The sequence below is a fragment of the Microcaecilia unicolor genome, chromosome 5 (genome assembly GCF_901765095.1).
Source record: "Microcaecilia unicolor chromosome 5, aMicUni1.1, whole genome shotgun sequence".
NCBI lineage: Eukaryota > Metazoa > Chordata > Amphibia > Gymnophiona > Siphonopidae > Microcaecilia > Microcaecilia unicolor.
In genome coordinates this window covers 270,332,140-270,350,773 of record NC_044035.1, presented here as the reverse complement: position 1 = coordinate 270,350,773, position 18,634 = coordinate 270,332,140, and the positions used below count along the sequence as shown (strand labels likewise).

General features: G+C 46.5%; 1 protein-coding gene across 1 annotated transcript in view; it reads right to left on the bottom strand.

Moving 5' to 3' along the window:
* The window catches only part of TMPRSS7 (transmembrane serine protease 7), a 66,647-nt gene that overhangs the window by 29,892 nt on the left and 18,121 nt on the right, over positions 1-18,634 (bottom strand). Inside the window, exons 6-9 of the mRNA XM_030204205.1 lie at positions 18,492-18,604; positions 11,369-11,475; positions 8,014-8,150; positions 4,725-4,832 (exon numbers count right to left, since the gene is read on the bottom strand). Coding sequence (XP_030060065.1) covers positions 4,725-4,832; positions 8,014-8,150; positions 11,369-11,475; positions 18,492-18,604 — 465 coding nt within the window. The remainder of the gene's footprint in view (positions 1-4,724; positions 4,833-8,013; positions 8,151-11,368; positions 11,476-18,491; positions 18,605-18,634) is intronic.

The window sequence follows — 18,634 nt, the reverse complement described above, 5'->3', positions numbered from 1 at the left end:
GGCAGTGTTGTACATTTGTCCCTCCCACGACCAAATGGCTTGGATTAGGACGTTTCTGAGCTGGACGTTTTTATTTTCCATTATCGCAAAAAAAAAAAAAACCCGCCCAGCTCAGAAAGGACCAAATCCATGGCATTTGATCCGTCCAAACCGTATTTTCAAAACAAAAGATGGACGCCCATTTTTTTCCAAAATACGGTCTGTCCTGCTTCTTCACGTACCTGTTTTCGGACATAGACGTCCATGGAGATGGGCGTTCGCATTCGATTATGCCCCTCCACGGGTCCTTGTACATGCTCATTTTATAATGACACGTGGGCACCTTTATGAAATAGGCCTACATCCCCTAATTCTATAAACTTGTGTGCCCAATTTTACACTTAGCATGCGAAGTTGTGTGCACAAGTTATAGAATAGTGTCAGCTGTGCATGTAACTTAATTTAATAATTAGTTTCTAAATAGCACTAATTGACACTAAGTTAGCAGTTACTGTATGTGCACAACTGCCTTTTCAATCGTTAATCTGTCGGTTCCCGGTCAAGCACTGATGCAGTTTATTTGTTATATTAAGCATCCAGCTGTATTTGTGGTATCTTTTGGTGTCTTTTAGCATCTTCAGACAGAGCAGTATTTCACTGCTATTTTGTGCATCTTGTGGACATCATGCACTGTTTCAAGACCCCTGACGCAGGCGGTTTTTGCCAAAATATGGACAGTGTCAGGTCAGTTCAATAAAATTTGAGTTGACGCCCCTATCTTGAAGGCTCCTTGTGCTTTTGTTCTCCATTCCTGTGTGAGTGTACTTTGGTTTCCCTCTCCTGTGTTTCCACAACTGCCTTTAGTCAGGATACTGGAAATTGCACGCACAAAACCCATTGTGTGCAACTGCAAAGGGAGTGTAGACGTCAAAGGGGCATGGGCGGGTTAGGGGTGTGGCCAGCACTTACACGCATGAGTTCTAGAATGCTATCAAGTTAAATGCGAGCATTTACACCAGCCATTGAGCTAGTGTAAGTGCTCATGTCTAAAGTTAGGTGAATAGATGCGGACTTATGCCGGTATTCTAAATGGAATTTGTGCTTTGCACGTTTCATCCCAGGGCCTAACTATAGAATTATCCCTAAAATGTGCACCTTTTGAGACACCACATAGACACTTTGCCATAAAATTAGCCACCTCCTCTACATTTTGTATGCCAGTTACTTCTCATTAATCAGATTTAAATTATCTAGGCCTGGGAACATTTTTCTTTTGGGCTCTGTAAAATATTAACCTGAAAGCATAAAGTTTCTGTTATCAAGCGTGTAAGAAAAATATATTACTGATTTATCCAACAGGAGACCTTAATGCATGCGCAAATCTTGGGAAAGTGGTGGAAAACTGATTAAGAGATTCAATGAGCTGAAATTTGCCCAAACATGAAGCTCATAAAAACCTGAGCCGAGTTAATAAAATACACAACAGTCATTTCATCAGCAGCTTTCCCCTGGCTCTCGCTGACCTTGGCAGAATTACAAGGTGGGGGGTATAAGTCCACACAGATGAGTTAGTTTTCAATATCTCCTGCTGGCATTATCTGACAAACTAGCTTTTGTTCCATGCACACGTCTTCTCGTTTCGTCAGTAAACATACAGTGTTTGTGAGCACTGAATGGAAAATTAGCCTCTCTATTACTAGATCTGTCCCACCTGTTAATAACAGGACCAGCAGCTTCTCAGGCAAATGCCCCATCATGTTGGGATAGGATCCCTCTTTCAGACTCAGCTGCCACTGATCAAATTGTAAAGTGACCAGCTATGACAGTCTTTTATGGTTTGGGGGGACTGGGGTCAAGTGAGGCTGTCAACTTCCATCCATTGTGGTGCTTCAGGATCTAATGAAGGTTCTTCTAATCTCAAACAACCAGCATTTTGGGGCTGGTTGTTAAGTAAGAGAGAGACTGTCGCTTCCTGAGCTAAGGAAATCATGCTAGCATGTCGAACTTTTCCTGATAGATAAACCCTCAAGGCCTTCCTATTTCTGATCCATGTCTTCCCTCCATCCCCACCCTGCCATTTGTGTGCTTCCGAGGTCCCCTCCAGCTGCAGTAACCTGGGGAACAGTGAAGCTTTGGAACCAATAATACAATTGTTGGAGTGGTTTTCCCAGACTCTGCCCCTCAAGGGTTCATCAAGAATAAGGCCCCAAAAATATCAAAAAGAGATTTAAACATCTGTATTGAGAATTTGGGCTTCTCCTGAATTCACTCTGCTCCTGCCTGGTTACATCACTTGCCGCTACCTAACCACTGATATTCAGTGGCAATTAACTGGACACTGCGCTGAGTATCATCACTAACTACCTCTGTACTGTTAGTGACAGGGTGATCCTTGGGTGGAACCTGGGGGTAACTGGTACTTAACAGGTTAGCGGTGATAGTCAGACCACTAATTTGTTATGCAAGTGACTAAAGTTAGGACAGCAAAAAGGCTATAATTTCATTTTTGGTGTGCAGGAGTGGTGCCTAAATGGCAGCTCCAAAAGTGGGGAAGTGAAGCAGTGGTGTACCAACGACGGGGAGGTGGGGGTAGTCTGCCCCAGGTGCTCGCTGCAAATGGGTGCAGGGAGCAGCCATGTTGGCTCCGCCAGTTACCTGCTCCCTTTGACGTTACTTCCTGTTCCAGGGCAGGGAACCAATGGAGCTGACAGCTGCGTGACTGCTCCCTGCACCCCCCAGGAGGTAAGAGTGATGCCCTGGGGGGGGGGGGGGGGGGTTGTGACTTGCAGTGGGAGGTTGATTTGCTGGGGTGGATGATGCACTGGGGGGGGGGGGGGGGGGTGCGCAGCAGCAATCTGCTCCGGGTGGCAGCCGATCTAGGAACACCTCTGAAGTGAAGCCAATATGGCAAGACAGATCAGGATGGGCTGGAGTGGGCTTCAACGGCAACTCCAGCAGTGGGAAAGTGAGGCAAATGCCAGGTGGACTTCTACAGTCTGTGTTCCATATATGGCAAGACGGATCAGCATGGGCTGGAGTGGATTTGGATGGCAACTCCAGTAGCTGGGAAGTAGGGCCAGTGCAGGGCAGACCTTTTTATCGTCTGAGTCCCGGAAATGGCAAGGAGGGATCAGGAGCATGTATGCATATGTTATACTACATTCATATTGTATAAGTGCGGGTCTTGTATATCTCAGTGGGGCAGGGGAAGACATTGCATAGTGGAACTTAGTGAGTAAAATGTTGTAATAACACTGTTGGATTGTTGGTTCAATAATGCTTTGGTAATGAATGTGACTGTTTTGGCAGACTGAATAGACCATGCAGGTTTTTATCTGTTATCAGTTACTATGTTACTATAGGGCTCATTTTTGAAAGAGAAAAAAAGTGTTTTAAAGCAGCATTTTGACAAATTTCTTCTCCAAATGTCCAAATCTGTATTTTCAAAACCTATTTTGCAGACGTTTATCTATGCAATTCATCTGCAGTGCATCCAAATCACAAGAGGGCATGTCAGGGGCGTTTCAGGGGCGGGCTTAGGGCTTAGGACTTGGATGTTTTACAGCCGTAATGGAACAAAATGAAAACGTCTAGGGCTGAAACATCAATGTTTTGGTCTAGACCTGTTTTTAGAATGAATAAAGCAAAAAAGATGCCCTAAATGGCCAGATGACCACTGCAGGGAATAAGGGACCACCCCCTTACTCCCCCAGTGGTCACTGACACCCTCCCATCCTCCAAAGATGTGATTAAAAATGTTACATTACCAGCCTCTGTGACAGTTTCAGATTTAATATCCAGGTCTATTAGAGCAGCAAGCAGGTCCCTGAAATAGTGTAGTGGTCAGTGGAGTGCACTATAGAGAGAAGGACCCAGGCTCGAAGCCCACTCTGTTACACTTGTGGTGGAAAATGTGAGCCCTCCCACATTCCCCGAAAACCTACTGTACCCGCATATAGGTGACCCCTTCACCCATAAGGGCTATTGTAGTGGTGTACAGTTGGGTACAGTAGGATTTTGGTGTGTTTTGGAGGGTTCAGCATACAATATAAGGGGTAACAGTGAGATGTGTACCTGGGAGCTTTTATATGAAGTCCACTGCCTCCTAGGGTGCCCCATTGCTCTCCTAGGATGTCTGTGTGGCTACTCTACTAAGAAGGCTGGCTCCTCCTTCATCCCAATGGCTTGATTTTCTATGTTTTTTCACTTGGACCAAAAATGGACCAAAAAGATAATCACACAGAAAATGAAAACATCTTGCATGTGGCCATTTTCAGGAAAAAAGATAGATGTTTTGCTGTTTCGAAAATGGCCATATTTCCTATTCGGATTTTGGAAGTTTTGTGCTAAATGTCCAAAGTTTGACTTAGATGTCATGTTGAAAATGCCCCTCTCTATCACAGAGCTAAACAGGCACCCGGTCTGAATATTGGCCAATGGGGTAGTGGCAAGAGGAAGATCAGGTGCCCTTTCCCCCATCCTGATCCTGATCCCCCCACCCCAAGCTGAATATTGGCCAGGGACCCACATTTTGAATTAATTCTGGATATTCAGTGCCAGTGCCCAGACATGGCCGTATTGGATCTAAATCTGCTTGTGGTGGTCAGCATTTAAGAAAATGTTGAACGCTGAGGGCTGAATATTGACCAGACTGTTTATAGATGGCCTTAATTTGGATTCCAAATTTTCATCTGGTTTATTGACAGTAAAAATAAGCATGCAGATGTAAAACTGTTGATACTAACCACAAAAGAGTTCATCACTTCCATCAAAGCAGTCATCCACCCCATTGCAGTGCTGAGCCTGCTGAATGCATATGCCGGAGGTGCACTGAAAATGCCCTACAGGACATGCTGAGACAAAGGCAGTGGTGCATTAGTTAGACTTAAGCATGCAACTATCATACACTATTCAAAACATCTACACACAACCCTAGTTGCGATGCATGCATTCAAAAATTCACATTTCTTTCTCAGTTTCCCTTTCTGCAACATGTTGATGCAGACTGGGCTTCCAGGCAACAAAGATTTTGATCCTTACAATCATCTGTTGAACAGCACAGGTTAAATGGAATAGCAACATCACTGGAGCTTATGCCACTGATAGAAAACAAATACTGAAAACCTTATTTAGGTAGAATTCTGGGTCCTCTAATGGAGTCTCTTGCTTTTTTCTCCAAAGCTTTTTAGAAAATGAAATTAGTGAAGACAGCTCCATAGGTTGTCCATTGTGGGCCCCAAGCCTAACAAATGGCAGCCTAATGACCAGTGTTTCTTTAGTATCTCTCCTGTATTATCTGTCACCCTAAAAATATGGAGGCTAATATTATATCAGGTCACTTATATATGAAGGCCAAGTACTACTACTACTTAACATTTCTAAAGCGCAAGTAGGTACCCAGGGCCGCCGAGAGGGAAGAGCGGAGGTGGGGGCGCAAAATTCCCCAGGGCCCGGCGCTAGCATTGCTCACCTGTTCTTGTGCGCGCCAGCGCCACAGAGCAGAGTACTTCCTTCCTGCTGCGTCCAAACAGCCTCTTTGGATGTGGCAGGAAGGAAGGAAGGAAGGACTCTGCTCTATGGCACTGCCACACACAGGAACAAGAGAGCAATGCTAGCACTGGGTCCTGGGAATTTTGCCGCGCACAGTGACAAGAGCTGGACAAGTAAGCAGGGTGGGCCCGGAAGGGGAGCGGGTCCAGGGGGTGTTTGCACTGGGCCCGGCTTTGTCTGTCAGCAGCCCTGTAGGTACCTATGTAGGTCCTGGCCCATACTGAGCTGGGGTTCACATAAGTGTGTTATGCAGGTCCCAGATAAATATCGGCCGGGACCCACATAAGCTCCATCAGCTTTGGTAGTAAGAATTGGGCCCAGATATTCAATGCTGGTGTCCGGACATGCCCTGGGGTTGATCATCTGGAACTAATTCTGCCTGCAGTGTTTAAAAAATGGAGCCTGAATGTTGACTGGGTTGTTTTTATAAAATAGGCACCATCTTGGACTTTCAACATAGATATCTTGTTATAACATTACTTCTGATAGGGGTGATTCTATAATGAGCGTGCCACAATTTAGGTGCCAAGGGCATATATATGCCTATGTGCAAACATACAAGTTCAAATTTAATTGCATTTGTTATACCGCCCATTAGTTACCACACACTTAACCCGTAATTCTATAAAAGTCGCCAAAAATTGCGTGCACAAATTTGGGTGTTCATCTAATTTGCACACACAATTTAATTGAATAACAAACTAATTAGTGCCAATAACTGGCTTTTTAACAAGCAATTATTGGCACTAATTAGATTTAATTGGAACTTACCTGTGTAAATGTACCACACCTAAATTTTACATGTGAGTAAAAAAAAGGGGAGGGTTATGGATGGAACGTGGACATTCCTAGCATTTACACGTGTTGTTATAGAATACGGAGGAAACGCGCCCAATTTAGGTGCATACATTTGCACCACGTTTCAGTTGGTGCAATTGGCCATTCCGGGCATAAGCACTACTCTATAAAACCGCACCTAACTTAAGGACCTTTTTACAAAATGACGGTAAGCCCAACACGGGCTTACTGCTCGCTAAACAGGAAGTACCGCTAGGCTACTGCAACAGCCTGGTGGTACTTCCCACCCCCAGTGCGTCATCATATATTTTTGAAGCGCCAGGATGTACCTGGCGGTAATCAGACATAATTACCTTATTTAAAGGTGTGGGGGGATAATTATGGGAAATGTCACTTTGGCTTTTCCTCCTCCACGTACTTGGCTTGCCTCCCTGATGCCACTTCAGATATTTCTGTCTAGAGACCCCACAAGCCTGTGAGTGCACACCTGCTTACATGCTGTGCAATACCTTCTTTCCATTGCTGCTATGTGCTGGTCCAGATGGGAAGGAATGGAGCCAGCTGGACCCTTACTGCCATGGCTTTGGTAGAACTGGGAACTTCACAAGATTTCTGCGGAAGTCTTGCGAGACCGCCACTAGAACTCTCGGCAGCCATTCTGAAGCAGCACCAGCAGCGAGTGGTGTGCGGCAGCCCCGGGCAGGAAAGAGGGGGCCCTTTCCTGCCCTGAAGAGACTACTAGACCACCAGGCACGAGTAAGGTACAATATGGAAGGGGAAGGGAGGACACTCTGAGGCCCTCCCGCCCACAAGCAAGCCAGCCTTCCCGCAAACCTGGACAAACGGGCAGGCTGGGAAAACCCGCCCAGATGCCCCACAGTGTCTTCAAAAAAAGGACATGTCCTGGAAAACCCAGACATATGGCAACCCTAGCTATGCCAGTGCCTCACATGCTGCTTGCATTGTCTGCTCTAGCCTCACTCACTCCCCTCCAGTGGGGACAGGAGGGAGGATGTAGCTGAAGCAGATATTACAGAGCAGAAGACAATTGCTCTGTTCTTTCTCCAGCCCCTCCACTCCAATTCCCTGCATGCGGCCTGAAGGGGAGAGGCTTGAGAAGTATAGCAAGTACCGAGGTATGGTATAAGGATCATCAGATGGCAAGTTCAGACATTGCCTCTGGGGTAAATGCAGGCCTGTGCAGTGTCCACAATGAAAGTACTTTTAGCCACATTACATGCATTTTCTGCTTAAAAATTATACTTGCATGAAAACAGGTGCAAGTGTGCCTGATTATTCTGTACCTGAAACAAGTTGCAAAGGGATAGTACATGAGTATGACCTCTTTGAGAATAAGTGCAAAGCCCTGGGGTACCAAATACCCGCAGACTTTACACCAGTGCAAGCAGTTTGAAAATTCCCTCTAATGAAGGTCATTTTCAAAGTCATTTGCCTTGGTAAAAATCGGCCTAGTATTTATATAACCATCACATTGTGCTTTAACAAACAACCTTTTAAAGCAAATGAATTTATTGGGTGCCAGCCCATACATAATCAAGAAGAACCTTTAGGACCTACTGCCAAAACATGCAGGGTACAGTTTTTCAGGCATTATATTTCATCTATGAAAGCTGGAATGAGCCCAGGGAGAGAAATGAAATGCAAGTGAGATGATGAAGATCTTACGAAGACTGATGTTATAATTGCTGTACTCGGCGAGGAATGATTCCTGGGAGAGCTTGGAGCTACAGTGAAACTCAACATTCACTGTGGGACTTGCAATCCGGAAGACAGTTTGATGGTCAATGTAATAGCCACAGTACCTGAGAAGACCAATATGTATATTAGGACCTGCTCAAACAATAGCGATCCTGACGGGGGTTTTTTTTTGGGGGGGGGGGGGGGGGTTGACTGTCTACTCTTGCTCTTTTGGGGTTCCAGCTCTATCTGAACCAGGTCTGGGATCCAGTGCTATAAGCCTTCATGGCAACTGCTCAGATATGTTTTTTCTGTCATTCCTGACTCATTTAGTCCCATCTTTGCATGGACAGTACCAACATGGACTACACACTGAGACTCATTCCATCACACAGCAATCACAGGCCTGAAATCCAGCCACTAGGTTCCCCCCTCCCCCCCCCAGGAGTTGTTAATGCTGACCTCACAGCATTCCCTGCCCCTGACAATGTGGGGAGCAGAAAAGCAGAACCAAGAACGAGACCTAAGATTTCTGCACTACTATTGTGGCTCTGGGCACGCACCTGCTTCATTTGAAAGCTTTACTTTATACAGGCTTGATTCTCCTTGTTGGGAAGGAGATTATTTCTTACTTCACATGAAGGCAACATTATAGCACTGAACACCCTTGGGGAAGAATTCTAATGTTGGCTGCTTTAAGGGGTCCTTTTACAAAGGCAAGGTGGGCCTAACTCGTGGGTAGCGTGCACCAAATCGGCACTACCGCCGTAGTAGTGCGGGCGCACAGAGGTAATTTCAAAGTTGGCACTTGCTGTTTCCCGCAGTAGAAAATATTTTTTTATTTTGTATCGCGGGGCTGTTCCTGGTGGTAATCGACAGCATTGCCACATTGGTGCACGCTGCATGATTTCTGTGTGTGTAGTGCGTGAGCCCAGTGGCGTTCCTAGGGCGGCTGACACCCGGGGTGGATCGCCGATGCGCCTCCCCCCCCGGCGAAACGACACCTCTCCTCCCCCCCGGGTGCATTTTTACCTGCTGGGGGGGGGGGGGGTGCCGCGCGCCTGTTCCGGGGCAGAGGGAGCACGGAACGAGCAGAGCAGACAGGCGCACGTGGCACCCCCCCCCCAGCGGCGTACACCCGGGGCGGACCGCCCCCTAGGAACGCCACTGCGTGAGCCCTTACCACCAGGGGGCATAGCTAAGTGGGGCCACGGGGGCGTGGGCCCCTACAGATTACGCCCTGGCCCCCTCTACATTTGACCCCCCCCGCCGTCGCCGCCCACCCCATCAGGTACCTTGTTTGCTGGCAGGGGTCCCCAATCCCTGCCAGCCGAAGAGTTTTCTTCAACACCGGTCGACTCCAGCGCCTTCGTTGTGGGATCATCTGTTTCTGATGCTTTACGTCCTGTACAGGGCTACATGCATGGTGCAGGACGTAAGGTATCAGAAACAGATGATCCCACAACGAAGGCGCTGGAGTCGACCGGCGCTGAAGAAAACTCTACGGCTGGTGGGGATTGGGGACCCCTGCCAGCAAACAAGGTACCTGAAGCAGCGACGGGGCAGGGGGTGGCGGCAGTGTGTGGGGGGTTGCGGTTGCAGTGGTGGGGGGGGGGGTCCAAAGTGGCAGGGGGGCGGTGGCTAAACAGTGCCCCCCCACCTCAGGCTCTGGCCCCCCCTCCCGCCGAGGTCTGGCTATGCCCCTGCTTACCACTAGGTCAATGGGTAGCGGTAAGGGCTCAGGTAGTAAATAGCCACGTGCTACTTTTAATTTTAGCACATGGCCATTTACTGCCCCATTGAAAAATGTCTTTTGCCCAGCCACAAACACGCACCACAAACACGCACCCACACTACCGCAGGCCACTTTTTACTGCTGCTTAGTAAAAGGACCCCTAAGTTTGGAAGCAAAATTAGTATTCCCACACCCACTTTTCAGATAAAACTGTTCATTTATGGGCTGATGCAGAAAGCTGCGTGGTACAGCCATGCGCCGCTGGCTGAGCTTACAGCTTCTGGCACGAATGTAATATGGAAGCTTTGCCGGCCAATGCAGTAAGCTAATCATTTGCAAATCTGAAACCGGCAGGACTTGTGCACTAATTGGGGTGAGCACACTAAATGCATGCGCATAATATTCCACGCTAAGGGCATCTAATATTGTGTGTATGTCTGAGCGAAACGAAAGTGTCGGCACATATCTGCACATGTGGTGGAAAGTTATTCTGTGGATATGTATCGGCTTCACAACAATTTCTTGTGCATACAAATTTTCAGGATCCTAATATTTATGAGTGGAACAATATTCCAGCACATTTGCAGATACCATTTTTTTTTCTGTTTGCAAAGGCTTAAATTCCACCTCCCCTCCCTCTCAGGGGTTGCAAATCTGCTTTCTCCAACCCTGGCCAGAAACCAGGTTTGGAAATCGAACCATGACCCTTTGCAGCTCGGTCAGCCCTACTTACATCCAACTTAATGTTTATTCTGTTTTAAATATCCTTCCTTATTCTTAGTTGGCTCGATGGGCATCACCTTTTTTAGTACTGCTTTTCAGCTTTAAATCACTCATTGGGTTGCCTTATTCCTTATATTGGTATACAGTGGGTCTCTTGATGTGCCAGCAGATGGAATATGAACTTGTTCCTACAGCTGTGCTTTCATCTTCAACATGGACAGGCCCAGATGCATTAAAAAATCGTTAGAGCCCTTCCCTTACCGATTCCCTTAGCGAATCGGTAAGGAACGGGCATGCATCAAGGAATAGGAATGCAAATGAGCTGCTCATTGTAGCTCACTTGCATTCTCTATTCCATCGGTAAACAGTCGGCCCGTGGAGCATGCTCAGAGCAGCCAAGCGTTATGCTGGCTGCTCTGCGCATGCCAAGAACATCCTTTATGGACGTGCTTCACTTTAAAAAACAAAACTTTAAAAACACTTTAAAAACAACAAAAAAAAGACGAGCACGTTTAGCTCTGCTCAGCCCACCCCCCTGAGGCAATCGGAAAAGGTTAGTGCATCTCATTACAATAGGGTTTCTACACAATTTGCTCATCTGCATTCCATTTTCATTAGCTGCTACCGTCTTCGTGGGAAAAAAGTCTTTAGTGCATGCCAGGGTTTACTACTTGCTCCTTAATGGCTCCTTACATTTAGTGCATCTGGCCCTCAATGCTGAAAGCATACCATCTCATGATAGCACATGCCTCGTGTTTGCAGTGGTTGGTCATTTAATGTTCCCTCAGTGTTTGCACTCTTCTACACAGGTGCATGAATCAGTAGAGCGAATAGTTTTTATAGCTGAGATGCCTAATGGTGAGAACATTTGTGATACATACTTACATCTGCTCATTAATCTTCCACCAGCCATGATCGCAGCCACTTATGGTCTTTGCACGTATGACGTAGTTTGGAAATTTCAGTGCTATACCCAGGCGAGGGTGATGAGTCTAATGTGAACAAATTAAGACAAGGAAGCAGAGTGGATCTATTTATGCTTTTCAGTGGTTCATTATGGGAATAATTCACTCACAACCTAGGCCACAGTATCTGTGTCCTTTGGTTTGGCTGCCCTATATGCTGGTAAAGACATATGATTCCCCCCCCCCCCCCCCCCCCCCCACACACACCCTCTCCAGGAGTTTGGGAAAGATGAAAGTTTATTTTGCTGGAGAGAAAAAGAAAAGAACTTGTTCACTGTTGGAATAAACTCAGCACAGGAGAGGAAAAGTTACAAACTGTAATGATATATCGGTGGGTAACTAGGCAAGGATTGTACCCAGACTAGAGGGCGCTGCTTTGGCAGGACATGCAAATTACTGACTTTCACTGAGGGGAGAAATTCATAATGTGGTATATTTTATCACTGTTATTTACATACATAATCACATAATATCATTCAAAGTTGAAGGGTGAGAATATATATATATTGGGAAGAGATGGCAGGAAAGTATATTCAGGGAAGGCAGACTCTCCACCCCAACCAGAAAGGGTAGGATTTTGCCCTAGTATTTGACTTCCCAGCATATGAGAATTCAAGAGAGAGTTGATGGGTAAGAGGTTGCACGTTTGTCTCTTTCATTTTTACCTGTTTTTTTTAGCCCTTTGGTTAAAAGAGGAGGGTGTCTATCTAGGCTGGGTAAGCGTGCAGCCTATATATATTTTTTGTTACGGAATGTTGGGTTTATGTGGACAGCAGAGGGATATTGTTGGTTTTAATAGTTACTCTCTACCTCAGAGAGATACTCACTAGCAACTGCATACTGAACAATAATGAATGATACCCCTCAGGAACTAGGCCCTGGTAGCAATTACAACATCCAGGGCTCATTCACCAGCTCTTCCTCCAGTGTAATATGTGCCATCATCTGCCAGCAATGTCTCTCTGCTCTCTACATAGGACAAACAGATCAGTCCTTAAGAAACGGACACAAATGTGACATTAGAAATGGCAACACTCAAAAACCTTCCAGAATACTCTATCTGACGACCTTAGGCTTGCCATGCTACTGCAAAGGAATTTCAAAGGGATACTGCCAAATTGGGACTCATTATCACCCTGGTCTTGACATCACCCCGGTCTTGAATAGTGACAGTGGATTCCTGGCTCATTACAGTTATGAATTGACTTAACTATTCTGAGGCCATAGGAGCCAACTTTTCAAACTTATTGGGGGTGCTAAGCCCAATGGAAATAACCCCTCCCTGGACACATACAAGGAATTTTCTAAATATTGGGGGTGCTCAAGCACCCACAGAGTCGGCTCTTATGTCTGAGGCCATCCTGTCTTTGTTTTCTCTCACTTACAGTTATCAGCAAACTGAACTATGCTTTTCATACCCTACCCTGCACGTACATTATGAGGCACTGGCTCTGCCTCTGTAGAACATTGCTGTGCTTTTTCAACCTGATCCTCTAGCTGGGACAGGAACATTTGAAGAGAGGGGATTGGGGGGAGGGAGTAAAAGGAAGAGGTGGAGATGTTGCATCCTGTGTTTGGAGGAGAGGGAAGGGTTGGGAAGGAGACTGAGAGGAATTCTGGCCCCGATGCTCAGAGGTAAATGCAGGCGCTAGAGGCCATTAACGGTGGACTAGCACCTGCATTTACCAGCGCACAATGCAAAAAAGGCCCTACCGCGGGAAACAATGAGTGCAGGCAGGAACACTTTAAATGATATGGAAAACATGGATATGAGATTATCAACAGAAAGCATGCCTCACAAGGGTGCTCTTAGCACTTTAAACCCTACAACAGTTTGGAGCTGCTGTAGGATTTCTGAAGAAGGGAAAGGGAATGGAACTTGATATACCAGCTTTCTGTGGCTTTTGCAACTACATTCAAAGCAATGTACATAGTATATACAGGTACTTATTTGCAGTGCCGGTACGCACCAGTACGGCGTACCGGCACCTTTTTTTCTAGGTCCGGGAACTCACCTGCCCGCTCCCTGCTGTTTGCACCCGGCCGTGATCCCTGCCTTGTAAAACTTTTCTTTTTTTACCAAAGTCGCGAACCGGCAGCCTGAAGACTGAAGAAAGCAAACAGCAGGCAGGCTCACCTCCTTCCTTGCATTGCGTCGCTTCGTTTCCCTGCATTCTCAGCGCGTCCCACCCTCCTCTGATGTCATTTCCTTTCCTCGAGGGTGGGACGCACTGAGAATGCAGGGAAACGAAGCGACGCTATGCAACGAGGCGAGCCTGCCTGCTGTTTGCTTTCTTCAGTCTTCAGGCTGCCAGTTCGCGACTTCGGTAAAAAAGAAAAGTTTTGTAAGGCAGGGAACACAGCCAGGAGCAAATGGAAGGGAGTGGGCAGGGGAGGGTGGGCAAGTGGGGCTGGGGGTGTGTGTGGGCAAGTGGGGCTGGGGGTGTGTGTGGGCAAGTAGGGCTGGGGGGTGTGTGGGTAAGTGGGGCTGGAGGTGTGTGGGCAAGTGGGGCTGGGGGTGTGTGTGGGCAAGTGGGGCTGGGGGTGTGTGTGGGCAAGTGGGGCTGGGGATGTGTGTGGGCAAGTGGGGCTGGGGGTGTGTGTGGGCAAGTAGGGCTGGGGGGTGTGTGGGTAAGTGGGGCTGGAGATGTGTGTGGGCAAGTGGGGCTGGGGGTGTGTGTGGGCAAGTAGGGCTGAGGGGGGCGTAGGCAAGTGGGGCTGGGGGTGTGTGTGGGCAAGTGGGGCTGGGGGTGTGTGTGGGCAAGTAGGGCTGGGGGGTGTGTGGGTAAGTGGGGCTGGAGATGTGTGTGGGCAAGTGGGGCTGGGGGTGTGTGTGGGCAAGTAGGGCTGAGGGGGGCGTAGGCAAGTGGGGCTGGGGGTGTGTGTGGGCAAGTGGGGCTGGGGGTGTGTGTGGGCAAGTGGGGCTGGGGGGTGTGTGGGGGCAAGTAGGGCTGGGGGTGTGTGGGCAAGTAGGGCTTTGTGTGTGTGGGCAAGTGGGGCTTGGTGTGTGTGTGTGTGTGTGTGTGTGTGTGTGTGTGTGTGTGTGTGGGCAAGTGGGGCTGGGGGGACTGGGCAAATGGGGCTGGGATTTGAATGATCTTGGGGGCAGGTGGAGGCTGGGGTGAGTCACTGGACATGGAAGGGAGGGGGAGGATAGGGGGCAAAAGAGAATCGCTGGACATGGAGGGGAGGGAGGAGAATCATTCTGGACATGGATTGGATGGGATGACAGGGGAGGGCAGGGGAGAGAGGAGAATGCAGAATTGCTGGATATGGATGGTAGGGGAAGGCAGGGAAGAGAGAATTGCTGGACTTGGATAGGGGGGAATAGGAGAGAAGGGCAGGGGAGAGAGGAGAACCGCTGGACATGGAGGGGAGGGGAGAGAGGAGAATCATTCTGGACATGGATTGGGTGGGATGGCAGGGCAGGGCAGGGGAGGGGAGAGAGAAGAATGGAGAATTGCTGGGCAGAGGAGAGAGGAGAATGGAGAATTGCTGGACATGGATGGAAGGAAAAGGCAGGGAAGAGAGAATTGCTGGACTTGGATAGGAGAGGAGGGGAGGGCAGGGGAGAGAGGAGAATCACTGGACATGGGAGGGGAGGGCAGGGGAGAGAGGAGACATGCTGGACATGGATGGAGGGGAGGGAAGATAGGAAGGAGATGCACATGGATGGGATGGCAGGGGAGGAAGGAGAAATGCTGGAAATGGATGGAGAGGAGAGCAGAGCAGGAGATAGAGGAGAATTGCTGGACATGGATGGATGGAGGGGTTGGCGGGGAGAGAGGAGAAATGCTGTACATGGAAGAATAAAGGAGGAAAGTAAAGCAATAAATGGAAAGGAAGCCCTGGAAACGGAGTTAAGAGAACAGATAGAGAGCAGCAGAATCAGACACTTGGACCAGTATGGATAGAAAACAGTAACCAGACAACAAAGGTAGAAAAAAATCATTTTATTTTCTTTTTAGTGTTTGGAATTTGTCCAATTTGAGAATTTAAATTTGCTGTCTTATTTTGCACTGGGTATACTGGAGCTGTAACATCTTACAGAAATGATTTATAATGAAAAAAAATCACAAGTTATTGTTTTTCTCCTATACTAGTATATTTTCAATAATGTCTGTTTATATGCGCCATGGCTGGTATAAGGGGTGTGGCTAATGTGGGCATGGCTACCATAGGGGTGGAGCCATATGTGGTGACCCCGCCCATAATGAGTACGGGCACCTTTTTTTCTACAAAAAAAGCACTGCTTATTTGTACCTGGGGCAGTGGAGGGTTAAGTGACTTGCCCAGAGTTACAAGAAGCTGCAGTGGGAATCAAACCCAGATCCCTCCAATCAAAGTCCACTGCACTAACCACTAGGCTACTCCTTCACAGAATAGTTCAGCTGCATAATTCTTTGCTGTAGTCCCCCGGCCGGGCTTCAGGGCTCAACAGTACCACGGCGAACAGGGTTTGACAGATACACAGACTTTGCTGATGCCTTTAAAAACTGTGATTTATGCAGATCTGAGAGGAGTGAAATAATTTGCAATGGAGTGACCCTCTCTATAGGAATTGGGTTTTTTTTTGTGTGTGCTTACTGTTCTCCTGTAATCTCATGCTGTATCTTCAATTTTCATTGAACTCCATCCCACTATGCATGGACAAGCTCCTTCCCCTCCTCCTGTCCTCTTGAGAGTGAGAGTGACCAGCTTGTCTTCTGACCAGATACCGGGGAGTTCTTACCTCTATCCAAAAAGCACAGCAGTCGGGGAAAGAGCTGTTCAGTATCGCTGCAGTTGTGCAAGAAGGATATACAGGTCTTGTGCTGGGCAAGCCCCCCTTACTTCCCAGTGCTCAGCACTAACAGCGTGCATAACATTTACATATCATGAGCATTGGCAGTTACTGTTTGGCACTGTTTTCCAGTGCTGTTTTGTACAGCACCAGAGTTTTAAGCATCTGCCCATCTGTGCTGCAGCATTTGCGAGGACGGGGCAATTCCCATGGATGGGAGCGCAGTTTTGGCGACCCTGCCTCCAGTGTGGCTGCAGCAGCCACAAATACCTTGATAAGGCCCTGGCTCATGCCTCAATAAATTGGTTAGTCTACAAGGTACCACCTACCTCTTTCATTTTTAACTCAGTTTCCTATCTGAAGTTAGCAGGTGTAAATAGGTTCAGTTACTTTTCTGAGATCATTTTCAAAATGAAGGTATCTACATACTTTTACTTTGAAAATTCAGCAAGGTCTACGAAGTGTATGTGTGTACTTTTTGGACATGCAAGTTTTTCTAAAATCACCCCCAAAATATGAAACATGGCATCTTTTAAAGCTATCATTCATATTCGGGTTCAAGGATGGAGACGCACAGGCCTGGGAGAGGTTTGCTTATAATCAGACACATACATTTAAAGGGGAAGTCGTGTTAATAATAAAGGCCGTGTGAGTTCAGTAAACTTTCTTTCCTGCCCTTTGAGATTTTTTAACTTACAGGATCTGCATCATTTTCTGTATTACAATGGAAGATTTGTTCCAATAGGCTTTATTGTTTAAAGATATGATCTAGCCTTATACAAAATTGATATTTATTTCTACATTGAAGCAGTTTTTTCTCTTCAGGTGGACTCCTTTAATCTTCTGAACATTCCATATCTGTCAAACATATCGTTGACATGTTTGATTTCATTTGGTTGCAGTCGTAGGCTGAGATCTACTCTTTACGTGCAATATCCCCTACACATATCCTATGTCAAAACCTTCATTTTTCTCTTTCCCTTCAAGTAAAGATAGTGGTATAAATGAACCTTATGCAAACATTATGACCCCATTTTTCACAGGTTGTCTAGACGGGGAATCGGAAAAAACCAGGTCAGGACATCCACAATTTCCCTGGCATTGTACAAGAGGTCTAATGAACAGGGTGCACTTTGCAAACTATGTTTAAGGACTTGCTGGAGTAACATGTAGGTTACAGCACGTCCAGTGGGAATAACCATTTCAATAAAAAAATCATCCCCAAAGAAAAAACAGCACCACACAGGGTTCTCCCCATGTAAGGGCCAACACTTATCCATATGAAATAAATCATCCCTTAAACCACTCAGGTTCATCAAACAACACCTCTCACACGACCTTACCTAACACCTTCCCATCTAAATCCTCATCTATCGTCAGCCTACTATTGACTGTATTTAAGATTATGTAATGACTACATTATAATAACACTCTGTAAGCCACATTGAGCCTGCAAAAAGGTGGGAAAAGGTGGGGTACAAATGAGATAAATAAATAAATAAATATCCTACACGTATAAATGTTGGTACTTATATGCATATGTGGTGGATTGGACAAAATTGGATGTTGAGGATCAGCCAATTAAGAAGTCAAGTGAAATAACTCTTTCTAGTGAACTTCATGGGGGAGGGGGTTAAAACATCAGATAGATAGGCACAACTGCTCCCGCAATCACTGGTACAAACTCAAGGTTCAAACCAGCAGTCACCTGACACGTCCTCCAAACAGGTGTAAATGCTGATGGCCATATTTTCTCAAGTGTATGTGTATTACCATTGCAAAATCTGAATTATACTTGTACTTTTCAGGCCCTCTCAAAACACAACCTACCCCCTTCCAAATTGCCAGTAGTGGCTTTTCCAAATTGCTATTTGCACCTGTGGGGCTTTTTCACATGCAGATGCTGCTCTTGATGTGTAAAAGTTGCACAAAGCTTCTAAAATGACCTTCTAAATGTTTAGGTGCCCTTTTAACTAGACAAAGCATGTTACAGTTTGTTATGCTGACAGTCTTAAAAGTATGCAAATGAAGGACAGTAAATAAAACTATTTGGAGTTACCTTTTTACTGGACTGAATATATTTCTTACTAGCTGACCTGAGGAAGGTAATATAGCTTCCAAAGGATAATTACAAATGTATCAATTGAGCCCAATAACAAGATATCACTCCATTTTATTTTGTTTAGTGACCTTTATTTTCACGAGTTTATGTGGACTAATCATCCAAGATTCCTATAAGGGAAACCGAGAGAAGAGTTACCTGAAAGCTCCAGGTGCAAATACATTTTGGAGGATAGTAACTCGGATAATGCGGACTTAGGATTTTTCCTTCAAATCCAGTTCCTGTGGTTGTTGATATGGTGCCTCCACATTCTGATGAAAAGATTCAAATATGGTAATTAA